The 26,993-nt window shown below is 38.3% G+C and overlaps 1 protein-coding gene across 3 annotated transcripts in view; it reads left to right on the top strand.

Annotated features, from left to right (window-relative positions):
• Positions 1-26,993, top strand: part of retn (retained) — a 194,794-nt gene that overhangs the window by 56,686 nt on the left and 111,115 nt on the right. For all 3 annotated transcript variants that reach the window (XM_034979350.2, XM_069505316.1, XM_069505315.1), the window contains 2 exons: positions 14,532-14,795; positions 14,944-15,210. In XM_034979350.2, coding sequence (XP_034835241.1) covers positions 14,532-14,795; positions 14,944-15,210 — 531 coding nt within the window. The remainder of the gene's footprint in view (positions 1-14,531; positions 14,796-14,943; positions 15,211-26,993) is intronic.

Raw genomic sequence — 26,993 nt, 5'->3', positions numbered from 1 at the left:
ACCTCTCCTTATCACCTTTTGTTTTGCTCAAACACTTGGCTCGTTTTGAATAGTTGTAGTAGCTTCCTGGCTTACTTACTGTGCTTATACATACCACTACATACCGTCGACATTCATACCTATACAATATACATCTGTTGTGTGTTGCATCACCTAGTAGGTACCTACTACTAGCTTTGCAGTCAGCACGCGTGTTTACTTCTCGGGTTCTAGTTAACTGATTTAGATAATAGTGCAATAAAAAAAAACATAGTGAAAAGGTTTGATGAAAGTTGTAATGCATGTTACCTTTCTATATTTACATATAAAATAAAAAAAAACAGTTTAAATTTTACCAGATAAGTATTATTTTGATTGCGATCGAAATACTTCCGTTATGATTTCCGTTTTATTTTCAAAATCATCAGATCGTCCGTAAATGGTTCAACGTTCTTTTTTTTAATTTTAAAGATTAAAAAATAAAGATTATTAAAATTGCCAAAGATATGAGATGCTGAAGGCTCTTAAAGTCTTAAAAAAGAGAAAACAAACTGAGCAAATACATAGAGCTAGGTTGTTGGAGCTAAAGGGTTGTTTTTGAAATCTGATAAAAAAGCAATCGAACAAAAAGTAATGGATGGAATGTTTAAACAAGATATCACTGAAGATTGAACAGTGGAGGACAACAGTGAAATAGAAGAAGCCTCGCTATTGGAAAGATGACTAAGGCTGGCCATACACGGGCAGTTCGAGCAGTTAATCGTGGAACAATTTACAGAACTGCACTGAAAAATAACACTATCAAAAATTTGCAGTTCTGAGATACAACTATATCTATCAGCTGTAATACTTCGAGAAAAAACACGGCTTTTGTAAATATCGTCGTTTTGATAACTTATATGACCTATGATGACACTAGTGTCACTTTATACTTTGTCGTTTTAAGCACAATTACTGCTAAACGCAAAGTTTTAAATGGCGATATTGAAACATTTTTGTTTTCAATGTGCAAACTGTGCAAGCAGGCGTATTCAACCCTTCCGGCATTCCGTAACAATGTTTGCTGCAACATATAACCTAAATACTTTCAAGGTAATAGCGAATAGGCATCTTCTAGACAAGCGCACTCCAACCTAGTCCCTCATTTTTCATTGCTCTTTTTAAGCATCATGTCGTCAAGCGCAAGCCTATCTTGAAAAAAAAGGGGGATAGCCGTGCAACCACACGACCCCTTGGAGATGTAGCGACTGCTCAAACGCGTGGTCTCGTGTATGGCATTGAAAGGAAGACTGCAGTTTGCTATGAATGTAGTCGCACTTTGAAGCGGTCAGTCACGACTGCTTTTACCTGCCCGTGTATGTCCGCTCTAACAATAAAAGCATCGAAGGCCGATCGGCGATACAAGTCCTTGTGTCCACATTAGCATCTCGAGTCAGGAGTGTGTGCAAACAGGGAGGGTCATCTGATGAAATGTTCAAAGGCTTTTAGTTCCCGAGAATTATTAAATGAAGCCCCAGGATCGTAATGTAAACATGGTGTGTTTGTTGAGCCAAGAACAGGTTGCTTTGTCGAGGTTTTGATGCGAGCTTCGACTTATTGGCGGTTATATTATGTGCGCTAATGTTGCTATCTTAGCCATTAGGCTATCACCACTTTTCCTTCCGCGCGTCCGCCTGCTTTTCGGAAGATCCGAGGTTCGAACCCAGGCGCATATCTCATAACTTTTTGGAATTAAGTGCCTTTTAAGCAATCAAGTATCACTTGCTTTAACGGTGAAGGAAAAACATCGTGAGGAAACCTGCATGCTTGGGAGATCTCCATAATGTTCCCAAAGGTGTGTGAGGTCTGCCGATCCGCACTTGACCAGCGTGGCGGACTATAGCATAAACCCTTCACTTTCTAAGAGACCTGTTCTCAGTAGTGGGCCGGTGATGAATTGATCATGATGATGATGGTGAATGTAAATACGGCGTGTTTGTTCAGCCAAGAACAAGTTGCTTTGTAGAGGTTTTGATGCGAACTTCGACTTATTTTATTAGGTTATTTTATGTGCGCTAATGTTAATGTTACTGCGGCAGTTAATATGGCAACATTGTGATACTGAACTGTCTATGTCTGTGTTTACTGCTTTATAGTTCCTCATAGTTCCATTTCCATTTCGATGTCCTTATATCTTTAAATTATTGGGTCTAGAAACTTGAGATTTCTGTATAGCTTCTTTCTATAACCATGGCCTACAAACACTAAAATAGGTTTTTTCAGAAACTCCTCCTGTACGAAGCCGGAGTTAGCATTATCTATCTAGTCCATTTATCTATCTATCCGCTTGTATATCTAATATCTATACTAATCCAAACTTCTAAACTAATTCATATTACTAATATTATAAATGCAAAACTGTGTCTGTCTGCTAGCTTTTCGCGGCCCATCCGTTCAACTGATTTTGCAAAATTTGGGAAAAGACAGCTTGTATCCCGGAGAACGACTAGGGTACTTTTGGTCTCGGAAAATCAAAGAGTTCCCACTCGATTTTAAAAACCTTAAATCCACATGGAGGAAGTAGTAATATCAACAACTGAGATCGCTATGTCTAGGAGTTTGTGTGTCATTTTCGTAGAACTAGGAAAGAATTGTGAGAAATTCCGCCCAAGCGAAGTCGGGGTTGGCCAGCTAGTCTCAAAATCTTTGAAAGTGATGGATGTAATACCTAGCACATTACCACGGGTACCTAAGTTAGTTTTAAATAAATGGGTACAAGCATCTTGTTTAACAATTCCTCTGTTACGTGAACTCACGGGCAGATTTCCCTTTGGCGTCAACAATAGGTACATTGCGCAAATGTATGTCGCAACTCGAGAAACACCAGATATTATATGATGAGTTAGAACGATAAATAGAGTTATGGATTATCAGAGCAAATAATCAGTACCCATATTATAAATGCCAAAGTGTTTGTTTGTTGGTTTATTGGTTTGTCCTTCAATAGCGTGGAACGGAGCAACGGGCTACATTTTGTTCCAGGAAATCAAAGAATTCCTACGGGTTTTTAAAAAACCTAAATCCACGCGTACGAAGTCGCGGGCATCATCTAGTTATTAAATAAAGAAATACAAGCGTAGTGAAGAAGTGATGAGGTATGCTACTCTATGGTCTAAGCTCGACGTACGTGGATATCTAGGCAAACACGCGTGGTCTATGTAAACAGACAGGTAGCAGGGTCCTGGTGCTAACTCTGCTAATGTGTGGACAAAGCTCGTCGTGACCGATCCCGCTAATAAACGTTCCAGGGATCGAGGATGCGCGAACCTTTGGATCACGTCCTGTAGATACGACCAGCTACCTACTTGTTGTGTTGATTTTACTTGTATGCTACAATGATTTCCAGAGTCAGGACTTTTTAAAATATTTATTAAGTGCTAAATCCTGATGCTGACGATTATCTACGTATTTAGATGTACTGAATAGACTTCAGCATAAGATAGAGTAAAGGCGAGGAAGTTCCCTTCCTTAAGACAAGGTTGGGGTCAAATAAAGAGGTGAAAGAAATCAAGGAAATAAAGAAGGAAGAAGCTCCAAGAGTGCTTCTTATTGTTCTATTTAAACCTGCCAAAAATGAACTGAAAAAGTAAAATAAACACGTATGAAAATGGTGCCATACAGCTGCCTTTTTTCAAAAACTTTATAGCCAGTGTCATTTGGGATGCTATAAGGATTCAAATGATATCCTTTAGATACATTCTTGTTCAGGAATTCTTCTTTTTCTTCTTCTTCTCGAGTCGACGGTCACCTTAAATACGGGCAGCCCAAAGTCGCAACCGCGATAGCTCGTTTGGTAGCCTCACGCAGTTCCTCGTTCGTGCAAGTTGTCGGGCATGCAGGGTACCCAGTCATGTGCGCAATAGTCTGTCTCGAATGACCGCATTCATTGACCGAATGTTCTTTTACTTTGAGGTTGTGTTGGAATAAAGTCCATATTTGATATTATCACACACCGGCTTTACTCACGTGTTTAGTCGACGTTAGCCCGACTAGTTTCGCACCCATCCGGGGTCCTTTTTCACAGTCTCAACCACGACTAAACACGTGAGTAAAGCCGGTCTGTGATATATGTATTATGGAAATCACTCACGATAGCTTAAACGCTAATGTTCATATTATATAGTACACTTCTTTTTTCGGGCAGACCTGAAAGAAGAACTAGTTTGCCTATCTTAGCTCAACTTATAGATGCACATTTAACACGAGTCCTCGATATTTGGAATCACGCTTTCGCATCTGTGATATTTCTATCGACGTTAACAACTTAATGTCCAATATTTTATTACCGCCTCTATTTGCTTAGCATACCAAACAAGAAGCGTACACGACATCTTTCATTACAAGTTTCTATTTGATTACGCCTCATAAAAGCTGCTCGCATGGAGACGATTACGATTTCTATCACAAATATTACTTTGTATTAAGCTGCAGTGCTGTGAGTCTTTACTTACCTACTGAAGTTTAATATCTTAACAGCGGTCTTTCCGACACTCGCTCTATACAAACGTAGTTTGGTTCTCATTTGAATATTAATTTATCCATACTTCCATAGTTATCTAATGTTATAAATGCATAAGTATGTATGTCTGCCCATCTGTTTGTCTGCTAGCTTTTCACGGTCCATCCGTTTAAACCAATTTCTATGAAATTTGGTACAGAGATAGCTTGCATCCCGGGGAAGGACATAGGCTACTTTTTATCCCGGAAAATCAACGAGTTCCCACGGGATCCTTAAAAACTTATAGCCACGCGGACAAAGTTGCGGGCATCATCTAGTATCTCATAACAAACGTCAACAATATTGCTTTAGATTAGGATTCAGTGCTGATCGCCATAAACGAAAATTTATGGCTGGTAAAGGTGCGCCTTTGATAATCTCTTCATAAAGTAGCACTTTCCCTCATTCATTGATACCTACCAGCCCCAAATTCTTTTGTCATTGTTATATGACTTTAATAGTATTCGAGATTAAGATCATAATCCCTTGCATGGCTTTAATAGAAGCGTTAATCAGTGGTTTCTCCTTACTCCTTCTGTTTAGGGCCAGAACAAATACAATAGTTTTCATAGCGATTTTGTGTCTGCTTTGATGCTGCATCGCGTTTTGGCGAATGCGACTAGCGATCGATCACGGCATTAAAATCGTGCATTTTAAAAAGTGATTTAATACTGATTCGTGTTTTGTCGATTACAAGTAATTTTTTGCAGCTGCGCGGTATCATGATGACATGTATGTGTGGTGTGATGATGACAGATGTCAGAGCCTCAACCGATGGCGTTTGAATGCATGCGGAGTAAAAAGTTCAATCGGGACATATAGTTAAACTGGCATACTTAGTTACCCCTTTTAAATTAAAATTACCATTAATTTAATACGAAGTCAAGGGCTAACTTGTAACAAATTAAGGAAAAAAGCTTCCGATCCTAACTGTCAAATTTGCGGAAAAAAATTTCAGTCGCATAAAGCTGAACGTTTTACACCGAAAATTTATCGTCGATGCTAAACGTATCGTGTGTAAGTTGGCCCTTACGTCGCGGCTAGTGTTGGTTCAGGAATCTTCTGAGAACGCTGCCTTATATTTGTTGTTTATTTAAACCATAAGCGTGATGGTTTTTAATGGTCCCGATCGATAAATTCTTTCACTTTTCATTTCGTTGTTTGGCGAACATGTTTAAAAGGATATCATTTACATATTGGACGTATATCATTTACATATTGGACGAGGTCATCATCATCAAAAACGATAGACGTCCACTGCTGGACATAGATCTCTTGTAGGGACTTCCTATGCAATATGGCATAATATTTACAACAACATTTGAAAAGAGCAACCACCGAGTTTCTTACTGGTTCTTCTCCGTAGGTATGGTATTACAAACCAGTCGTAAATTCTTTTGACGATTCAAAAGCATTTTAAAGTTTATTTGAATAAAAATATTTCTTCATATTTCTATTTCTTTGAGCTAAGAATTTGTAGGCCTCGTACCTACTATTTATTATCTACGACGGCGCAGCAATTGTTCTATTCGAATCGAACCTATTTTAATGTATGTAACTAGTTAGTCTATTATCCCATATTATATAGGAAATAGCAATAGCAAGGGACAAATAAATGCGAGTAAGGCGTGGGTAGATACAATGTAAGTAGGTAAATGTGGTTTCCCTTAGGGTAATATTGGCTTGGACTCGAGATAAACATTACAATGTTAGAAGGTGTTAACCTATAGAGAAATTCCGGTCACATTTATTGACACTTTCAATGTGAATGTACCTTTTTATCGGAACACAGTTAACTTTTTATTATAAAATCACGCGAGGGATTCTAACAAAACCGAAGGCTTGGGTAGACACGAAGCGAGGCGTGACTACAATGAATAAAGCGCGTAAAATTAGCGACACAGGGATGAGTTTCTATGTCGCCAGCAAACTGAACACTACAATACAACAAGACAGGCTTTCGAATAAAAGAAACCGCGCTCAAATCGATCACACACAAATATACAGACACACAGCCAGCAGAGATAGACGCACAGATACATAGACATATAGATACATACTTTAAACTTATAATAAAGCCAAGAGACAGTCGTTGTCGCTCGTTTCTGTCTCTTATCTCTATAGCAGCGCAAACTGCTAGATTAACCTAGACGTTGTGATACAAGCTATTGCCGTACAGGCAACTTGATGGATTAGTTTATACTGCTGTAGTCGAGTACCGTCGCTGTCATGCTCAGCAGTGTGATTTGCTTCATTACAGTTAAAGAAAACTAGATAAATCGTACACGCGTTGTGTGAGCTCTATCGTGCTGTTACCATTGTGTGTCGCTACCGTCGCGGCGGTCATGCTTTGTGAGACTTTAGGAGCTTCGCGTTTTGTTTATTTCAGGCTTTACAACTTACTAATTCTGTTTGAGGAGACGTTAGCGTATACTGTGCTAACTTTATCCTACTTATCGGTGCTCGTAACTGTTGGTTTTTACAGTTCGTCATTCGATAACAATATAATAATATTTTTGGTAGGTTGTTTACGCATTCGGTTCTGTGTGAAGTTCAGACGAATGCGTCGTATATTTTTATTCATTGAGTTATAGAACATAGAAATTCAGAAACATACCGGGCATACAACTCTAACTTTTCGGAACTAAGTAGGTATAATGCATTTTAAACATATAGGAACTCGCTTTAACGATCAAGCAAAACATCGTGAGAAAACCTGTATGCCTGAGAGTTCGCCTTGATGTTCTCAAAGGTGTGGTGATAATCCGCACTTCCTATCATCCTGAGAGGAGACTCGTTCTCAGTATGTGCCGACTGCCGGCGATAGGTTGGATGCTGGTTATTACCATAATATGATAAAGATAGCAATATTATTGGCAGACAGAGTACAAGCAGGTCAAGCGCTAATTCACTGAATGACAAAAAGCACATCATCGTCATCATCATCAGCAACCGATAGACGTCCACTGCTGGACATACAGGACTCTTGTAGGGTTTTCCACATGTCACGGTCTTCCACCGCCTGAATCCAGCGACTCCCTGCGACTCACCTGATGTCGCCCGTCCACCTAGTGGGGGGCTCTTCTAACGCTGCACTTTCCGGTATTCGAGCACCCTGGGACCTCAACCCTAACTTTGGGACAAAAAGCACGACTGGTCCTTATTCAGCAGTCAGGTTGAGCGTTTTACGGAACATCTCTACCTCTAGTATGTGGAACCTCTCTGGTTTTATAAGTACCTTTATTGATAAAGCATTTAAATTAAATTGCGGTCACCTTAAAAGTAAAAAAGGAACGGAATCCAGTAGCAGTCGGGAACCATGAGAAAGTCGAAATATAATAAGATGCTTTGAAAATACGAGCAGCGACTCGTGTTTGAAAGGTTCTGTAGATAACACGACCATTTCGAAACCAAATACTACGAATGTGTGACAGTAAGAGTAATCTGTATAAAAGCCTGTATGAGCAGTGCATTTTTTTTGGAAAATAATTGCATATTCATAATCCATACTTAATATTATAAATGCGAAAGTCTGTCTGTCTGTCTGTCTGCTAGCTTTTCACGGCCTAACCGTTCAACCGATTTTGATGAAATTTGGTACAGAGTTAGCTTACGTCCCGGGGAAGGACATAGGCTACTTTTTATCCCGGAAATTAAAAAAACCTAAATCCACGCGGACGAAGTCGCGGGCATCATCTAGTATTATATAAAACTTTTATAATAGGAAACCAACGGTACCTATACAAAGAATTTTTTTTAATATCTAAATTAAAAGTTAAAAAAACAACAAAATTTAAACTAAAATAAATTAAATTAAATCTAAAACCTCATCGAGACCACCACAATTTAATATTAGGTATATTGTAATAGTATCTATTAACATCATCATCAGAGAATGGACGTCTTCTCAGAATGAGAAGGGTTTGGCCACAGTCCACCAGTTTGCTGTGCAAGTGCTGATTGGCAGACACACCTTTGAGAACATTCTGTAGAACTCGCAAGTATCCAGGTTTCCTTACGATAAGAAAAACATCGTTTTCCTTCACCGTTGCAGTAATTGATACCGCGTTTAAAAATACACATACTATCTAACTCCGAAAAGTTAGACGTGCTCGGATCCTCGGACTCCGCGACTAGGCAAGCTGAAGTCTTAACCACTAGGCTACCACCACTTTTTCCATAACTACGCGTACCTAAATGAACTCTTTAATTTTCCCGCATAAAAATTCCTTGGGGCGCCGTTATCTCTGTACCTTTCGTCAAAAACGGTTGAACCACAAGCCGTGAAAAGCTGCAGACAGATTGAATAGACTGACACACATATTTTCGCGTTTATATTACGTGAGAGTATGGATCATAAAGTTTTTTTACGCGGCTTTATTATTTTTTACTATTTATTAACTCAACTCAAAAAAGGAAACACATACGGGACCCTGAAGTGGAGGCTCGCGGGAAGCTCGCGTGACGTCCCGAGCGGAGCGTTTATCCGAACGAAACATTTCACCGATAATAACTCCACACAATATAATAATGCGAATAATAAATAAAAATGGAAATAAAATAATAATTTTAATGTCGTAATTGGGGCCGCTGGCGGCGACCGCGCTCGTTCCCATTCTGATTACCCTCCGCTACAGTTCCTTTATATTGATTCCGATGGAACTTTAAGTATTATAGAGGTCTGGATACATGCAACGCGCTGCGGCAGCGATGCGATGGTAAGGTGAACTTTCGAGTCAAGCGCCAATAGTGTTAGTGACGCCGCGCAGTGTACTACGCAAATGATATAGCTATAGGGAACGTCAATCGAGCGCAGCGGCACTAAACGCCGCGCCATTGTTGCTGGCGTCGACCACGCTTGTTTTCATTCTGCTTACCCACCGCTACAGTTTCTAATTGATTCCGATGGAACTTTGAGTATTATAAAGGTTTGAATGGACGCAACGGCAGCAATGCGACACTAAAGGTGGACTTTCGGGTCAAGCGGCAGTAGCGTTAGTGACTCTACTGACGCTTGATTTGACCAGCTGAGGGAGACGAACACCTGCAAAAATAATATCATAAAAAAATGGTCACACTCAGAAGCCAATCTATTAATCCATTCTTAGGTAGGATTCTGCCAGGACCACGAGCTTCAGTAATGATGGAACGACCGGAGAGAGATGCGACTTGTATGGACGGGCGTGTATGATGTTTTTATAATTGCAAGATATGCTTGCGCTTGTCGACAATCATTTTTTTTAAAAATTCAGATACAAGTTAGCTCTTGACTGCAATCTCACCTGATGGTAAGTGATGATGCAGTCTAAGATGATAGCGGGCTAACCTGGGCTCATGCTGAATAAAGAGCGACGATGAGGTCTAGATTGGAGCGCGCTTTCCTTGAGTATACTCAAGTTATACGTGGCAGGACTGGCAGGAAACACGGACACCGGAAGGGCATTCCCAGCCTTAGCGTTCGTATCAGAAATGTTGAGCAAAAACATTAGATAGATTCAATGTCTTATTAGGCTGAGATCTGTAGAGCGCACTTTGACTTTGCTCAGACTTAAGATTGAGTTTGCGATGATTTATGTGAGAGATATACCTCTATCTCGTTTTACCTCTGTCTTTAGTCTGAGCAAAGTCAGAGTGCGCTCTATAGATCTCACCCTTAGATCACATAACGATGCCAACATTCACAATTTCTCGCCATTCTGTGGTAGAACGGTGAAGGAGGAACGTCTAGTAGCCTTCGCGCGCTGCTCGCGCTTTGTTTTACCGAGGCCTTAAGTATTATAAGGGACTTGGGACTCGGGACTGGTTTCCCAACCTCATTACCGTGGTTTCGCGTGAAATGGATTCGCAATGCCTTGTTTATAAACGCACCATTTATACCTAGCCTTAGGTGAATGGAAATGCGCCATCGTCAACGCGCGTAAACAGTTTCTATACTTATTTGTTATAGTTTTTTTACATAGGGAAAATAAGTCAAAGGCATATCAAAGGGCCTATTTTCAACCACTAAATAATTAACCACCGTACTCAGAGTCGCTAATCGTTACTTAAGATTGTGTTAAAACGAGTCAGATTTATGTCAGAGATATAGCTCTGTCTGGTTTAACTCAATCTTAAGTAACGATTAAGCGACTCTAAGTACGGCTGTAAGACGCTTTGTCTGCCAAACTTATTCCTCAGTCAAGTCTGTCAAAATTAATCCTAATTTAAACCTGCCTACAAAAAAATAGCCTTGAATCTTCTTAATTTATTTTCAGGCAACTAAGTAAAAAAAATATTAAAGTAGATGTGATTTGCTGGCTCTCCCTAAGAACAAGGAATAGGTGAACTGTGTAACGGATGGAGTTTGAACTTAGAACTTTTGGGATTGGAATCCAAAAGCTTTGAGCTTTGTAAATTCTACAATCTAGTTTTATTCGATTACCTACAACACTATTAATTAACATCTTTGATATTAGCTTTGGATTATTTTATAACTTTTGGGTACCTACACCTACACCTTTTTTTTTTTTTTTAATGCAGCAGGGGAAAATCCTCATGGACACCCGTAGGTAGAGCCGGACTCTTACCGGCTGAAAACCCCTGCTGTCTTCTTGTTTACCGTGTACCCGCCTTTCAGCCTACAACACAGCAACATTCTTGTCTTTTACTCTTTTCCTCTTCTTTTTTCTTCGTCTTCCTTTTCCTTCATTATTATTTCAGCAAAGTCTGTTATAGCTGTCCAGTTTTTCTCATTTTCCAGCATTTTTTCTATTAGATTTTCTACTGTTATGTCTCCCATTCTACTGACAATCTCTCTTCTCTCTTTTTCCCACTTTGCACATGCAAATATTGTGTGCATCGCATCATCAACTTCGCTGCAGTAAAAACATCTAACGTACGCATTGGTAAAAGACAAGAGTCTTTTACCAATGCGTACGAGGAAGTCCATGAATACCCCGTCCCCTGTTAGAAGCTGCGTCAGTCGGTAAGACAGTCGGCCATGTTGTCTATTTGTCCATTTTTCCAGGTTTGGAATGAGACAATGTGTCCATCTACCTTTAGTCGAGCTATCCCACTCTCTTTGCCATCTTGCGAGGGTTTCCTTTTTCGCGGTTCTGATTTGTTCGGAGTTTTTGATGTTTCTTGAACCTACACCTACACCTGCCTCATAATATGTATAGGTATGTAACCTACCTCAATTGTTATTTTTTTTATTGTGAAATTAAACCTACATTTTCGGAACAAATGCACACCATAACAAGTCGCTTCGGGTGCTTACCATATGTTATCGAAGTTGTTATCATATATAAATTAACTTGGAAGGTAATTTTTTCAAGTTAGCTCCTCGGGCGTAGTGGGTTACACAACCACAAAGCAAATTAAGAGGATTTTTTGTTTTGTTAAAAATATTTTCAGTTTTATAGTAAGTATATACTTCTTAGGGTCCGATTGGTAGAGAGCATAATATTTTTGTAGGTATACCTCATTTGATTGGTAATTTTCGGAACATTAATTTTTAGGGTTCCGTACCTCAAAAGGAAAAACGGAACCCTTATAGGATCACTTTGTTGTCTGTCTGTCTGTCAAGAAACCTACATGGTACTTCCCGTTGACCTAGAATCATGAAATTTGGCAGGTAGGTAGATCTTATAGCTGACATTTGGGGAAAAATCTGAAAACCGTGAATTTAGGGTTAGATCACACAAAAAAAATTAAATTGTGGTCATGAACTAATAATTAGTATTTTCAACTTTCGAAGTGAGTGACTATATCAAGTGGGGTATCATATGAAAGGTCTTCACCTGTACATTCAAAATCAAAACAGATTTTTATTTATTTTTATGCATCATAGTTTTTGAATTATCGTGCAAAATGTTGAAAAAATACGACTATAGTACGGAACCCTCGTTGCGCGAGCCTGACTTGCACTTGGCCGGTTTTTATCTATATCAGAGGACCTCCTGCAAAATTTTCATACTATCGAAGTAGGTAGGTACTTCAGTAAGTATAAGTCCTCTATATATATAACATAGTATAACATTCTATGCCTATTAGGTACTTGACTACCTGATTGAAAATAATTGATGTTAGAACAAAAAGAAATAAAGGAGGGGTCCTTTTTATCCATCTCTAAAATAACATTACCTACTAAGGTATCTTTGTTACCTGAGTGTGTAATATCTCTACTAAATTGAATGTATAACCTATGTATTTGTCAACTATTATGGCGAGCAGTGCGTTTGTGCCTGTATACAGTAGGCACGCGACTGCTTACATGAAGTTTTTGTACATTATGTCACACAATGGGAAAATAATAATAATAATAATCGAAAAATTGCGAGTAAATACTACAGCACAAAACACATTTAAAGAATGGGAGGGACATTTAATGGGGTTTTTCTTGGGTGAATTTTATTTTCTTTTACTTCTTAGGGTTCCTTATCTCCAGAAAAAATGGAACCCTCATATGTATAGGATCACTTCATTGTCAGTCTGTCTGTAAAAAGTAAAAACCCGTCAAGGGAATCAAAACTATAGGGTACTTCCCGTTGACCTAGAGGCATGAAATTTGGCAGGTAGCAATGTCTCATAGCTATATTAGTCTATGCTCATAGCACAAGTAAAGGGAAAGATCCGAAAACCACGAACTTGTTTTTGCCAACAAAAAAAGTATTACGTCTTGTGTTAGCTTAATGAAGTTAGTTTAATGAATTAGACAATATTTGACTCATCCGATGTCACGCGATCTGTGCCGGGGAAGCCATCTTGAATCGATTTGTATAAGTACGGGTGTTTGAAGGTTTTTAGGCCAGTCTCAATCCGACTCGAGACTCAACGACTATCAAATACTTTTGTATTTGGGTCGCTATTTTGATTGAGTGGTTGCAATAGCAATTGTGCCCTAATCAAGTTAATATTGCAGTTAGGTTATTATAAAAATTAAAACTCTCGATAAGCCTCTACACGTTGTGATCATAAAGATCATTGCACGTGCAAGCTTTATATGAGGACATTTTAATAAATTATAAAATTAGTTAAATTAAACCTGCTTTTCTGACTTTAGATTAAAGTTGTATGATGGTACGGACTACGGAACCCTTCGTGTGCTAGTCCGACTCGCACTTGATCTGTTTTTTAATAAAAAATCGCCTGACGCCTCGCGACATTTCCGAGTAAGTAATTGTCGGTTCCAGCGGCTAGTCCTCCGTCCATGCGACACCTGCGCCTTGGAAGGTGGTAATAATTTTAAAATACGTCAATTATTTACTAAACTCGACCGTAATAATGTCTTAGATAGGTACCTACTTATGTATAATTGGTACATTATTAAATGGTTTCAATAAAATATATGTATTAAATATAGGTAGAATAATTATTTTAAATCAGGTTTCCGACATGTACGCGAGTAGAGTAAACCTTTATTTCCTTTATTACTACAAAATTTTAAAATTATATCCAGTCGTCTTTAAAAAACGAGGGATGTGCGTGAAACCAAACAATAATAATGGCTGCTACATTTTCATGGTAGCTGATCTTTACTCTTTTCCTTTACCTTTCCAGACTCCAGTAGGAGTACAGATAGTAGATTAAAGATAGTGTACTGTCTATACTTCCGGCGTCCGTGTTTCTTACCACAATCTTCTAGGCAAGCGCGCTCCAACCTAGACCTCATTATTGCTTCTTTAGCATTATTATCGTCAATCGCAAGCTTGTCACACAATAAAAAAAGATAGGCAAAAACAATTATTTGGGGAAGTGCCAGTAAATGATCCAATCCAATCCAAAAAAATATATTATTCTCTCGAATAAGAGGCTGACGTGACGTCCTCAAACCAGTGGTCACTGCCTTATAGTTTGGTCAAAATAGATATTCAAGGTTTCATTCATTCATTCCTAATATTCGTACCAATTTTTAGCTCTATGAGAATTGTTGTAACCTTACCTACTCCTATTTTTAAGCTAACTTGACCGGGCTATCAGTTAGCATAGATCATGATAAAATGGTTAGTTCCCTAACTGCTTCTATCTTCCACAGTCAGCGCGGTCGGAAGGCGATTCATCCGGTGACCAGTCTTGCGAGAGCTCGGACGAGGGTGTGGGTCGAGACGCTGCTCCCCACCAGCAGCAGCCGCACCAGCCGATGCTGCAGCCCCACCAGCCTCACCACAACATGTCCCACCACGGAACCATCAACCACCAGATGAATAACATGAATAATAATATGAACAATATGAATAACCATCCAATGAATCACTCGCATCAGAGGAATTCGCCGAGGCCTCTGGAGAGGGAACTGAAGGTAAGGATCAATAAAACCGGTAAATAAGAAAGAAAGGAGGAAAAATGTTACCACATAAGTATCACCAATTAAAGGGATAGTCACTTTTTACCTGTAACTGTTCCCGATTCCGTGTAGCATTCACTCAATTTTTTTTTTCTTTTAACAGGTCCGCGACGACTTCGAGTCCCTCAAGACGTCATTGCATCCACACCTTTCATCTCTTGCATCACTCGCCCAAGGCGCGCCTCTATCCACCCCCAGCAGTGTCTTCGCCCTTGCCAGTGGTGCTGCAAACTTCCCGTACGCTCCCCCCGCATTTCTTGCCCCTGCTCCACCTCCTCCTGCTCAGCCTGTAGGATCCGCCTCGTCTTCGTCATCCGAGGGAAGCGCGGCTGGATGGAGCTTCGAAGAACAATACAAGCAGGTCCGTCAGGTATGTAGAGGTTTATGCTATTTTTTTCTATCATTATCAGTGTCTAAGTTAGTATAGCTTCAACATATTTATTCTTTCGAAATAGACCATTATGGTTTCATCCACATTCTAGGTAGGACTTTTCGTAAATAGGTTCTAAACCGTTGTAGATTTCCACGAAACTTGATTTGTTTTGTCTACGATTTTATATGTAAGTCACAAAAACATTGGCAGTTCCTCTTCTGCTGCACCGTTGCGACGTGATTGAGGGACAAACCAACAAACAAACACACTTTCGCATTTATAATAAGGATACTGATTAAAAAAGCTTATTTTACTGTTCTTTTTAACCGACTTCAAAAAAAGGAGGAGGTTCTCAATTCGTCGGAATCTTTTTTTTTTTTTTTTTTTTTTTTTTTTTATGTTCCCCGATTACTCAAAAACGCCTGGACCGATTTTGAAAATTCTTTTTTTGTTTGAAAGGGTATACTTCAAAGTTGGTCCCATTTCAATTTAGTGAAGATCTGATGAACATCTTCGAAGATAGATACTGGAACTCCTCAACGGATAAGAGTAAATTGCTCGCGATCAGTGTAATAGCTTAGTAAACAGTAGATTTTTAACCAGTCATAGCATAATTTCATGGGGCCACTAAAAATTGTGAAATAAAAATTTTTTACAAAAAAAATAAAAACCGACTTCGTTACATAAACACTAAAAATTGAAAAATAATTTAATTTATTACCGAATATATTATGTATACAAGAGTTAATAATATAGTTCCATAATAATATTTTTTGGGGTCGGTGCCAATGAGGTGCCATTGTGGAGTCCCATAAAAATATGAAGTCTAGACGATTCGCGCAGCTAAAGCTAATTGGCACCGGCACCAAAAAGTATTATTATGGAACTATATTAACTCTTGTATACATAATATATTCGGTAATAAATTAAATTATTTTTCAATTTTTAGTGTTTATGTAACGAAGTCGGTTTTTATTTTTTTTGTAAAATTTTTTTTACTGAACACTGAATACGTAAAATATCTAGGTATCTACTATCTAGGTAGGTACAACTGAACTTAAAACATATAACATTTCCGCAACATTTTGCTTCGCAACTCTACATGCCTAAACATGATACAAGCAAATGCCTAGGTATAAATCAAGACAATGGTATAAATAAAAATCATAAGAAATGGCCAATAACCAGTGACACCTGTCAATTTACATAAATCGCAGTAAATATTTACCCCACAACAACGTAATCACCGCAAATCGGTCTGTTGTACCCTCGCAACCCCTTTAATAAGTTATTCATAACTGCGCATTGATAGTTATCCAATAGCTTTCTTTATTCGCCACCCAACGTAACCCGTTTTCGTTTGTTTGATGCATATTTCATTGGTTCGGAGGGATTTCGTACGAGGGGTCATTCCGACCCGACCGGATTGAGAAATAATCTTCTGTCACCCGGCGAATGGCGAGGGTTAGATACTTAGGTATATTGTTCAATCGCCTTCAATGGATCAATTTTTGTTACGCGGTCATAATAATTGTAGGTTTTAATTATAAATTAGTTTTCTAATCAAAGTCGCGCCTTTTGAACAGGAAAATTATTGGACGTGTGTTAGGATTGAAAGCTACTCTTACCAACAATCTCAGGGTTGTTTCTTGACAATAGATATGATAGGGTCATATTTGATCGTATCGAACCTTAGATTAAGAACTATATTATTATATCGAACAAACACGTTTTCATATGTTCCTAGTTTTTATCTGGCATATTATTATTTTCCAATTTGGCAACAAAACGGTATGGAGCTATTTACAATTTTGAAAGAACCATTGTATTACAGCTTTCCGATATACCTACCGTTCCACCTTTCACGACGCGGACGCAACTAACTAGCTGTTAAGGGCATTATCATCGGAAGAAAGAAATAAAACTTGATCACGCTTGCATTGCCTTGTTACACGACAATTAACAGCCAGAATAATATGTAAAACGTGTGTTTAACCCGAACTGGTAAGGACTACCATTCATTACCAGACATTTCTCCGAAGTGCATGGGCACACAAAAACGGCGTAATCATTTGTTATTATCATAATATAATAATTACAAAAATATTTAACTTGAAGATTGGACGATGATTCGACGTTTCTGGAAATATGGATTGACATGAGCTTAAATTCACTTGGATGTTTAACCTACCTACAGTTAAAATCTTGTCCGATAGAACGTCGATTTCTGGGCGAAGCCGAAGTCGATTAAGCCTATTGCCACAACGGCAAAGTTTAGACTAGAAATTTTTGTATTCTTTCTTTTGTTTGACTCAGTTTAGGGGGCGTCCATAAATTACGTGAGATTTTATTCAACCCCCTCCCCCATCCCCCAATCTCACGTGAGATTTTTCAAAATATAGGTTTCTTACGTAAACGCGTTGGATTGTTATTGTAAAAAGAAAGAAAAAAATTGCTTCGTGCTATTATTTACGACTAGTTAAGACTAGTAATCAATATGAAATTATTTCCTTTCGATCGAATCAGTGAATGATCTTAATCGTATTACGATTACGAAATCTTAAGCATGTACAATCTGGATTAAATGGACCAAAATAGTATAATTTTTTTGCGTAGCGTGATATAATTGCGCGTTATAATTTGCGTGATATTTGCCGAGACCCCCGTTTGAACGTAAGATTAGATGAGATTTGACTCGACCCCCTCCCCCTCTTAAACATCTCACGTAAATTGTGGACGCCCCCTTACTTAAATGATAAAATCAAGTAGCTTCTCGTTAAAATTCGTACCCCCCGACCACACACTGCCCATGTGGCATGGGAAGTAGCAAAGAAAGGAGAAGAGGTGGTTGCACACCGCACGTCACTCGTGCTCGCCCGCACCGGGTTAGCGCGGGGGCTGTGCGGGTGTGCGAGGTGTTCCCTCCCCGATTGCCATTTCGACCTGCCGCATACTATAGAGATCATTAATCGGGTATTGTTGCATAGGTAGTGGGTACGATTATTTTGTAGCAGCGTGTATGGTGGTCCTTGCCAATAACATATGGCACCGTTTTGAGTAAAATTAACGTGTTTACTGCTTTTATCTCGGTCTTCGCGCTCCTTGCCTCACTTCAAAGGAGGTAATCTACTCCTTTGTGCTTCGCGGATACTTTATAAGGTTACGAGTTCGCGAGTGAAAGTGTTGTTTGTAAAATGGTGGTTATGCACGGAAAATTTGCGAAATATATCGGTCTCTATTGTTTGACGACCGGATTTTTCCGGTTATTTGTCACTGTATGCTTGTTTTTGTTCTACGCCAGTACCACTTCAGCTTAGCATACTGTTGAGCTATGTTGGTTACTCCGGTTCTCCTACGGATCTCCTCGTTTCTTATTAAGTAATTGATCCATAAAGAAACTCTAAGCATAGTTCTCGCCATCGCCCGCAGAGTGACTCTGTGGTTTCTTATATGAAGCTCATAGTTAGCGACCATATCTCTGATCCAAAATATATAATACTAGCTTATGCTCGCGACTTCGTCCGCGTGGACTACACAAATTTCAAACTCCTATTTCACCCCCTTAGGGGTTGAATTTTCAAAAATACTTTCTTAGCGGATGACTTCGTCATAATAGCTATCTGCATGCCAGATTTCAGCCTAATCCGTCCAGTAGTTTGAGCTGTGCGTTGATAGATCAGTCAGTTAATCAGTCAGTCAAATTTTCCCTTTTATACATGTATTTAGATTATCATCACTGACAACATGCACTGTTCGAAGATTTTCGTCTTCAAGTACTGAGGAATTTAGAACGATTTTTCGAAGCTCCCTGGACGCTGCCCAGTCGAGTTGGATAGCACATAAACCTGTTAAATTAAAATGTATCTATCTACCATCTTCTGATACTCCGTCTGCTAGAAATATTAATATTATAATGAGCAATAAGCGAAATAAAAAGGGTTCAACAGTCTTTCACGTTGGTACCATAAGGCGTCGGTCACGAGGTCTTTGTTGCCATCTATAGAAGGGCACGCGCTAATTCCTCCTACATCATAAACAGAACCGCATCACACAATGCGCAGGCGCACAAAGGCGACGCGTTAATGTACGATTTTAAAAGCAACAATGTCGGGGTGTGAATGTCTGCCCTTAGTCTCGATTAATGGTTAATGGTTTATGCTTTATACGATCGGTTATATTGTCCTTTTTTATGCGTATCAGTGTTTTGATTAATACAAGTTTTTTTCGTGAGTTTGTTTGGGTGGATTAACGTTTTCAAAAATCGCAGCATTTGTCTTTTATTTTAATTTTTAAGACCCTAAGAAAATAATAAGTCCAAGTATAAAATCTATTTTTCAGGGTTCCGTTCCTCAAAAGGATAAAAGGAACTCTTATAGGATCATTTCGTTGTCTCTCTGTCTGTCCGTCTGTCCATCTGTCTCTACAATAAAATAGTATTATATTGCAGTTAATTTATTTAACTTTTAATGTAAGGGCGCCAGTGGCGGTAAAAGCCTCCTCCATTATATTCCATGTATACAGCTATCTCTGGCCAGCGTAGCCCAGCCAGCCCAGCCCAGCCAGCCCAGCCCAACTAGGTGATTTGCTAACTCAGTGTCTAACACAGAATGATAGCCACCGAGGTTGGTTGGTTCTACATTGCTGGTTCACTGGGTGGTAGTAAAATATTTTTTCGTAGAAAACCTTCAACGGATTAAATAATGAGCTCTGTAGCTATCGTTCAGTGTTAGACACTGAGTTAGTAAATCACCCCACTGGTCAATATGCTATAGCTAAAACAAATTGTTTCATTATAACAAAATATGAAATAAAGGATGAATCCTTTTATTACCATCACGTATTTCTTAAGCACGGGCGCACGGCGATCGCCCATTTTTCACACCAGGCGCGAAACACTCGCTAGGGGGCGCGTTGTTTATTGACCACACGTTTGATTTATACAATTTATCACTTATAATTTTGCAATATACATATTTTGTCAGGGATTTTATTAAAAATGCATTACTTCTAGTGGCAGAATGAAGTGTTGCCTTTGCTCCAAAAATAAACCACCTCAAAAAGGTGTGTGAAGTCTGCCAATCTGTACCTACTTGGCCAGCGTAATAAATTATGACCTAAGCACTTCTCACTGTGAATAGAGACCCGTGCTCAGTAGTGATGAGTTGATGATGATGATGATGGCTCAAACGGTTTAAAAAGAGTCTTTGAAATACGTACCATGATATTTAGTGATAGAACAATAGCTGTTAAATGGACACTTTTATTGATTGTGCTTTACGATTTGTCCCTTTTTAGGGTTCCGTTCCTCAAAAGGAAAAAAGGAACCCTTACAGAATCTCTAAGTCTGTCTGTCGTCTCTCAAGAAACCTATAATCTAAGTCTTGACCTAGAATCATGAATTTTGACAGGTAGATAGTATTAGAATGAAAACCACTTTGATACACTTTAGAAGCCTTTTATTCACTGTTCACATAGTAATTCTTAGTTATATCAGTACAAGACCAAACTTCTCTTTCTACGCGCCATTTCCGAGTGACGTTTCGCATAGATTCGCTACTCCGCAGAGCACGCCACAGGTAATACAATCACCTAGTTTTTATGCCGTCTAATCATTGATTTATTAACTAATAGTAGGTTTAATAGCTCACGTAAGTGGAAAAATCTGAAAACCGTAAATTAGTGGTTGGGTAGGTACATCATAAAAGAAAATTAAAATGTTTCAAGAACAAATAATTTTCAACTTTCAAAATACCAAGTGGACTATCATAGAAATGGCTCTACCTGTAGATACTTTCTAAAACAGATTTTTATTTATTTTTATGCATAATAGATTTTGATTTATCCCGCAAAATGTCCAAAAAATACGACCATAGTAGGTACGGAACCCTCGGCGCGCGAGTATGACTCGCACTTGACCGGTTTTATTGGAACACATTAGATAGTTCATGACGACCGTGACCACACCCTAAGGGCCGTAATCTCGAAACAACCTCGTTTAAAATGTTTTAAATGCGTGTGCCCTGTTAGATTCGCCTTCAACCTTTTAAAGTGCAGTAGGTTCGAAAAAAAACGATGTTTTTTAAACTGGCAACTTAAACGATTAGCCAAGTGAGCCATCGAGCTGGCATTCGAGTGTTTTGGGATATTTATTTCGTCTAGACGAGTTATCGGTTGGATGTTTTCAATATTTTTATCGGTTCGGAATGTTTTATACACTTGAAATACTCGATTTAGGTGCATCTGTCTTTAAATAATTTAGCTTTTGCTAGATTTTAGACTGCGTCAACCATACTAATATTATAAATACGAAAGCGTGTCTGTCTATCTGTTACCTTTTCACGGCCATTTGTTCTAAATATTTGACGTACCTTTACGAATAGGTACCTTTCGAAGATTTCCTAAGATTTTTAAAAACCTAAATCCACGCGGGCGAAGTCGCGGTCAATTACTTTATAAATCGTAAAAATAAAAATGTAAGTATTGTATTCACTTTGTCAATGTTTATATATTTCATTTTTATTATTTTTTATGTCAACAATTTTCCATAAAACAAAACGTGATTAAACATTAATGATTATTTTCCTTTTTAATTTCCAAGAATAATGGTTTCTGCAAACAATGTAGTAATTGTTATCTGTTAACAAAATTATCCGCAACTTTGTTTTTTCAACAATACGTAGGTTTCATTCGAGGTTCATACAACCAATAGAGGATGACTAGTCACGACCTTCTTCACTTATTGTCTCCATTCAGGACTTTACGTTCCTTTAGGGCTTTACGTTCTGGTTCCTAGTTTTAAATTTCCGTTACCACCATCATTTTCTGGATCTCCCTTTGGGGTTTTCGTTAATTTGATTACCTATCACTACAATATTAATTTATCAAGGTTTCTTTACGTACTGATTTCCGCAAGATTTCCTTCGAGCATGCATCTTTTCTGGATCTCTCTTTCCCTTTAAAGTAGGTACCTAGATACCTATAAGATTTTCAATTCAAACCATCACCAAGCTGATGGCAGTGGGCAGGTTATGCTTGTCGTAGGGACGATGGAGCCGAAAAGTCCTAGAGTGGAGACGCGTAGGTACTAATAAGCGTATCGTAGGACGCCATAAAGGATTAATGGAATGACGACATAAAGAGGGTGGCAGGTAGCGGCTGGATGAGGAAGGCTGAGGATAGGGTGTGGTGGCACTCACAATAGATGGCCTATGTTCATTGTTCAGCAATGGACTTCCGCAGGCTGATGTTATGATATTAATGATGAAGATTTTTAATATTATGTACTAAGTAGGCAATAATAAATAGTCATGACTCTGTTCCCTATTAACCCATATTTATAGTTATTAGATCAATTGTTTATCAGTCAATTAAGTTAACTTTGAAACCGAAACAAATTTTAGTATGCACATTATGGCGGCATGTATTTAGTTTATCGTTTGTAGTTAGCTACAAGCGTGAGCATAGCAAAGCAAACTGCTGCATATAATCCATTATTAGCATAGTTACTTACTTGTACTATATTTAAAGACTAGCTGAACCCCGCGGCTTCGCCCGCGTGTATATAATATAGCCTATGTCACTCAGGAATACTATCTATTGGTGAAAGAGTTTTCAAAATCGGTTCATTAGTTCCAGAGATTACCCCCTACAAACAAACTTAACGACATTACCTCTTTATAATATTAGTATAGATAAAGCATCTAGAAAAAGTATGTAGGCAGGCGATTTTTTTTTTTTAAATAGATATAGCGAGCAAACGAGCAGGCGGGTCACCTGATGTTAGTGATTACCGCCGCCCATGAACATTTGCAGCACCAGAGGAGCCGCCGATGCGTTGCCGGCCTTTTAGGAATTTGTTGGTCCACCCCTTGCATAACCCTATGTTATAATCTAGTGGGAACACCGCCGATGGGAGTTGGTTCCACAGTTTGCACGTGCGTGGAAAGAAGGATGTGGCGCAGCGGACGGTCGAAGTGCACCAGACACCCAGATGGTGAGGGTGAAATTCCTTAAGGTGGCGCGCGGTGCGGTTGTAGAAAAAAGAGGGTGGAATGAGGTCAAAAAGCCCTTCAGAGCACTCCCCATTATACAGGCGATAGAACACGTATAGAGAGCAAACGTCTCTGCGGTGCTCCTGGCTTTCCAACGAGCCGGTTAGTTTGGGATCGTCCACAAGTCGAACAGCTCGCCTTTGGATCCGATCAAATGGAAGGAGTTTAATCAATATTTGGGATATATCGAACAGTTCGCAACTCGCTTCATGCTCCTCCTTCATCATACCACAGACCATCATAGTCTACAACGAGAACCGTGAACGTCGGCCATTGAATATTATTATGACGTATCTACTAAGTACCTACTAACATACTCGTATCTACTGTTTCCTCAAAGATGCTGGCATCTTTATGTAGTTGAGATCTCGACTCTCAATCTATTTGCATACAGTAGTCAGCAGGAAATATTGGACATCGATCTTTAGAAAGAGATTTCGGCTTGGTAGAGCGTTGTCTCCGTCACTCGTAAAACACCGTAACTCACAAATGACAGAGACGAACATCTCAGTGGGCATTAACCATTTTGAGCATAGAGTTATGATAGAGATAACCACATCACTTTTGAGTCATCAACTGTGGTCATCAACTAATTACAAACGAAACTATGTTTTTGATTCGAATTTAGAATGTGTTTTTAAAACATTTTCGAATTGAATTGGAACGTTTTTTGAAAGCATGTTTGTGACTGCTTGTTGACACAAAATGGTTAACGCTCACTGATATTATCGTCTCTGTCATTTGTATAGGAATACGTAACAGAGAGCGCCTTATACTAACTTCTTTCCTTAATAGAGCATACCTACCTAGTATAATATTTATAATTTTTTTGAAGCAATCGATGACTTACGCGAGCGACAGTAACAATGACAACAAACAAACAAATTAACTAAACATTAAAAAGCATTCGAGACTTCCGAACCTAATTAAGGCGTGTTCAAGTCATTATAAATTTTTTTTAGATTTAGATGCGGCTATTATCGTTAAATAGCCGATTTGTTGACGCAATTAGCCTTAAAATGTTCATAAATCGGTACGATTACGAATGCTGTTTGTGTACGAGCGTAGAGTCAGATACACAATATTAACTCATTTGTCTGCCATTCGAATATTTATTACTATTTAGTTACCTTAACCACTTTATATATTTTATAATAATTGTCGATTTCTTTTTTCTGTGTTTTATAAATTGTATCTTACCTTGTTTAGTGCATATATTTATTTAAGTATTATTGTTGTACACATATTAAGGGTTACCGCTTAGATCTTAATCTATTGTTTATTTTATTATTATTTGGACCATTTATATCTGAAACCTGTTTTGTGTGCCTTTATAATAAAATAAAATAAAATAAAATAAAATAAAATAAAATAAAATAAAATAAAATAAAATAAAATAAAATAAAATAAAATAAAATAAAATAAAATAAAATAAAATAAAATAAAATAAAATAAAATAAAATAAAATAAAATAAAATAAATAAAATAAAATAAAATAAAATAAAATAAAATAAAATAAAATAAAATAAAATAAAATAAAATAAAATAAAATAAAATAAAATAAAATAAAATAAAATAAAATAAAATAAAATAAAATAAAATAAATATCTTGTTGACCTACCCGGATTCGGACCTATTCCATAGAAAAATATTAATATATTTATTACAATCACTACCCATATTATAAATGCGAAAGTGTGTTTGTTGGTTTGTTCTTCAATCACGTCGCAACGGAGCAACGGATCGTCGTGATTTTTTGCATGGGTATAGTTGAAGATCTGAAATGTGACATCGTGAAATGTGAAAATTAAAGAATTCCTACGGGATTTTCAAAATCCTAAATTTATCCTAAGTTTATTATACCTACGTGTGTTTCAAAACATCCTCGTCGATAAGATTGGTCACCGATATAGTTGTCGTTTAGTTTTGAATAATAATGTCATTTGGACGAGAACATTGCGTTTGAATAACGTTATCTGTGGAGGATTCGATGTAGATAAAATACCTATTCAAGCTCTGACGACCGACGTGACTCAATCTGGAAAGTTCCAAAAAAAAACGATCAAGTGCGAGTCGGACAAGCACACGAATGGTTCCGTACAAGATTACCTCTACTATGTGCCTACGTTTAAAATAATTTTCTTAATTAACTGATGCCCGCGACTTCATCCACGTGGTTGAGGTTTTTAAAAATCCCGTGGAAATTATTTGATTTTCCGAGATAAAAGTAGCCTTTTGACCTCATTCCACCCTCTCTTTTCTACAACCGCTCCGTGCGCCACCGTAAGGAATTTCACCCTCACCACCTGGGTGTCTGGTGCACTTCGACCGTCCGCTGCACCAGATCCTTCTTTCCACGCACGTGCAAACTGTGGAACCAACTCCCATCGGCGGTGTTCCCATTAGATTATAACATGGGGTTATTCAAGGGGCGGACCAACAAATTCCTAAAAGGCCGGCAACGCATCGGCGCGGCGGTTCCTCTGGTGCTGCAAATGTTCATGGGCGGCGGTAATCACTTAACATCAGGTGATTTATTAAAAAAAAAGCCTATGTCACTCTTCAGGTCTTTAACTATACCCATGCGAAAAATCATGATTCACAAGACCGGCAAAAGTCAACAAAGCCATACGAACCGTCTAGAACCTTCCCTTTAAATTTTTTGTAAAAAAAACCTAAATCCAGGCTGATGAAGTCGTGGACATTAGTTAGTCTAAATATATAAAACGAAAAGGTGACTGACTGACTGACTGACTGATCTATCAACGCACAGCTCAAACTACTGGACGGATCGGGCTGAAATTTGGCATGCAAATAGCTATTATTACGTAGCCATCCGCTAAGAAAGGATTTTTGAAAATTCAACCCCTAAGGGGGTGAAATAGGGGTTTGAAATTCGTGTGGTCCACGCGGACGAAGTCGCGAGCATAAGCTAGTATAAAATAATAATAGATATCTTTGTTATCTGCTACTGATGATTGCGTTTAATCGCATAGCCGACGCACCCCAGCTGACTAGCTATTTCTGGCAGACGAGCACGGGGGGTTTGCATGCGGTTTATGCGTTATGTTGCAGTCCGATCTTATAACCAGACGAATCATTAAGTGACTGGGTTAGCTATAGAAAACACTGTCCTTTTACCGTATAGGTAGATATAATCATTAGGTAGGTATAGTTATATTTTCTGCAAGCGATTTAGCATTCTGGGATTTGGATCTATAAAACTGCCATAATTTCATTTAGATTACCAAGGTTTACCGGCCCTTTAACTAATAATGAATCACCGTCATATAGGTAAAATTAAATCATAAATTATAATCAAAAGTAAATTAGCCTGCCGGCTGCCTGTAATATATACCTAGTAAATTTTTTGAAAATATTCAATATGGCAAGGCAGTAGTGTTTTTTAAATTATACTACAATAATGAAAAAAATAACACCACTGCCTTGCCATATTGAATAATTTCAAAAAATAGCCAGTGTCACTCAGGATGATGTACAAATTCGGTCCAGCGCAGAAATGCAGCCCTTGACACCTTTCCACGCGGGCAAGATTTGTATAGTAATTAGATAAGGCTAGCTTTAAGTTTTATTGTAGGTATCTAATATTTTCAATAAAAAAAACCTATTGGTTTATTTATACCTATTTACAAAAAATTAAGATTGCCGAGGGGACATAGTAGGTAGGGAGAAGTTAGTATATGGGTACCTACTTATAAAAGATATCAA

This window comes from Maniola hyperantus, chromosome 20, assembly GCF_902806685.2.
Source record: "Maniola hyperantus chromosome 20, iAphHyp1.2, whole genome shotgun sequence".
Taxonomy (NCBI): Eukaryota; Metazoa; Arthropoda; class Insecta; order Lepidoptera; family Nymphalidae; genus Maniola; species Maniola hyperantus.
This window is presented reverse-complemented; position numbering and strand designations above follow the sequence as displayed.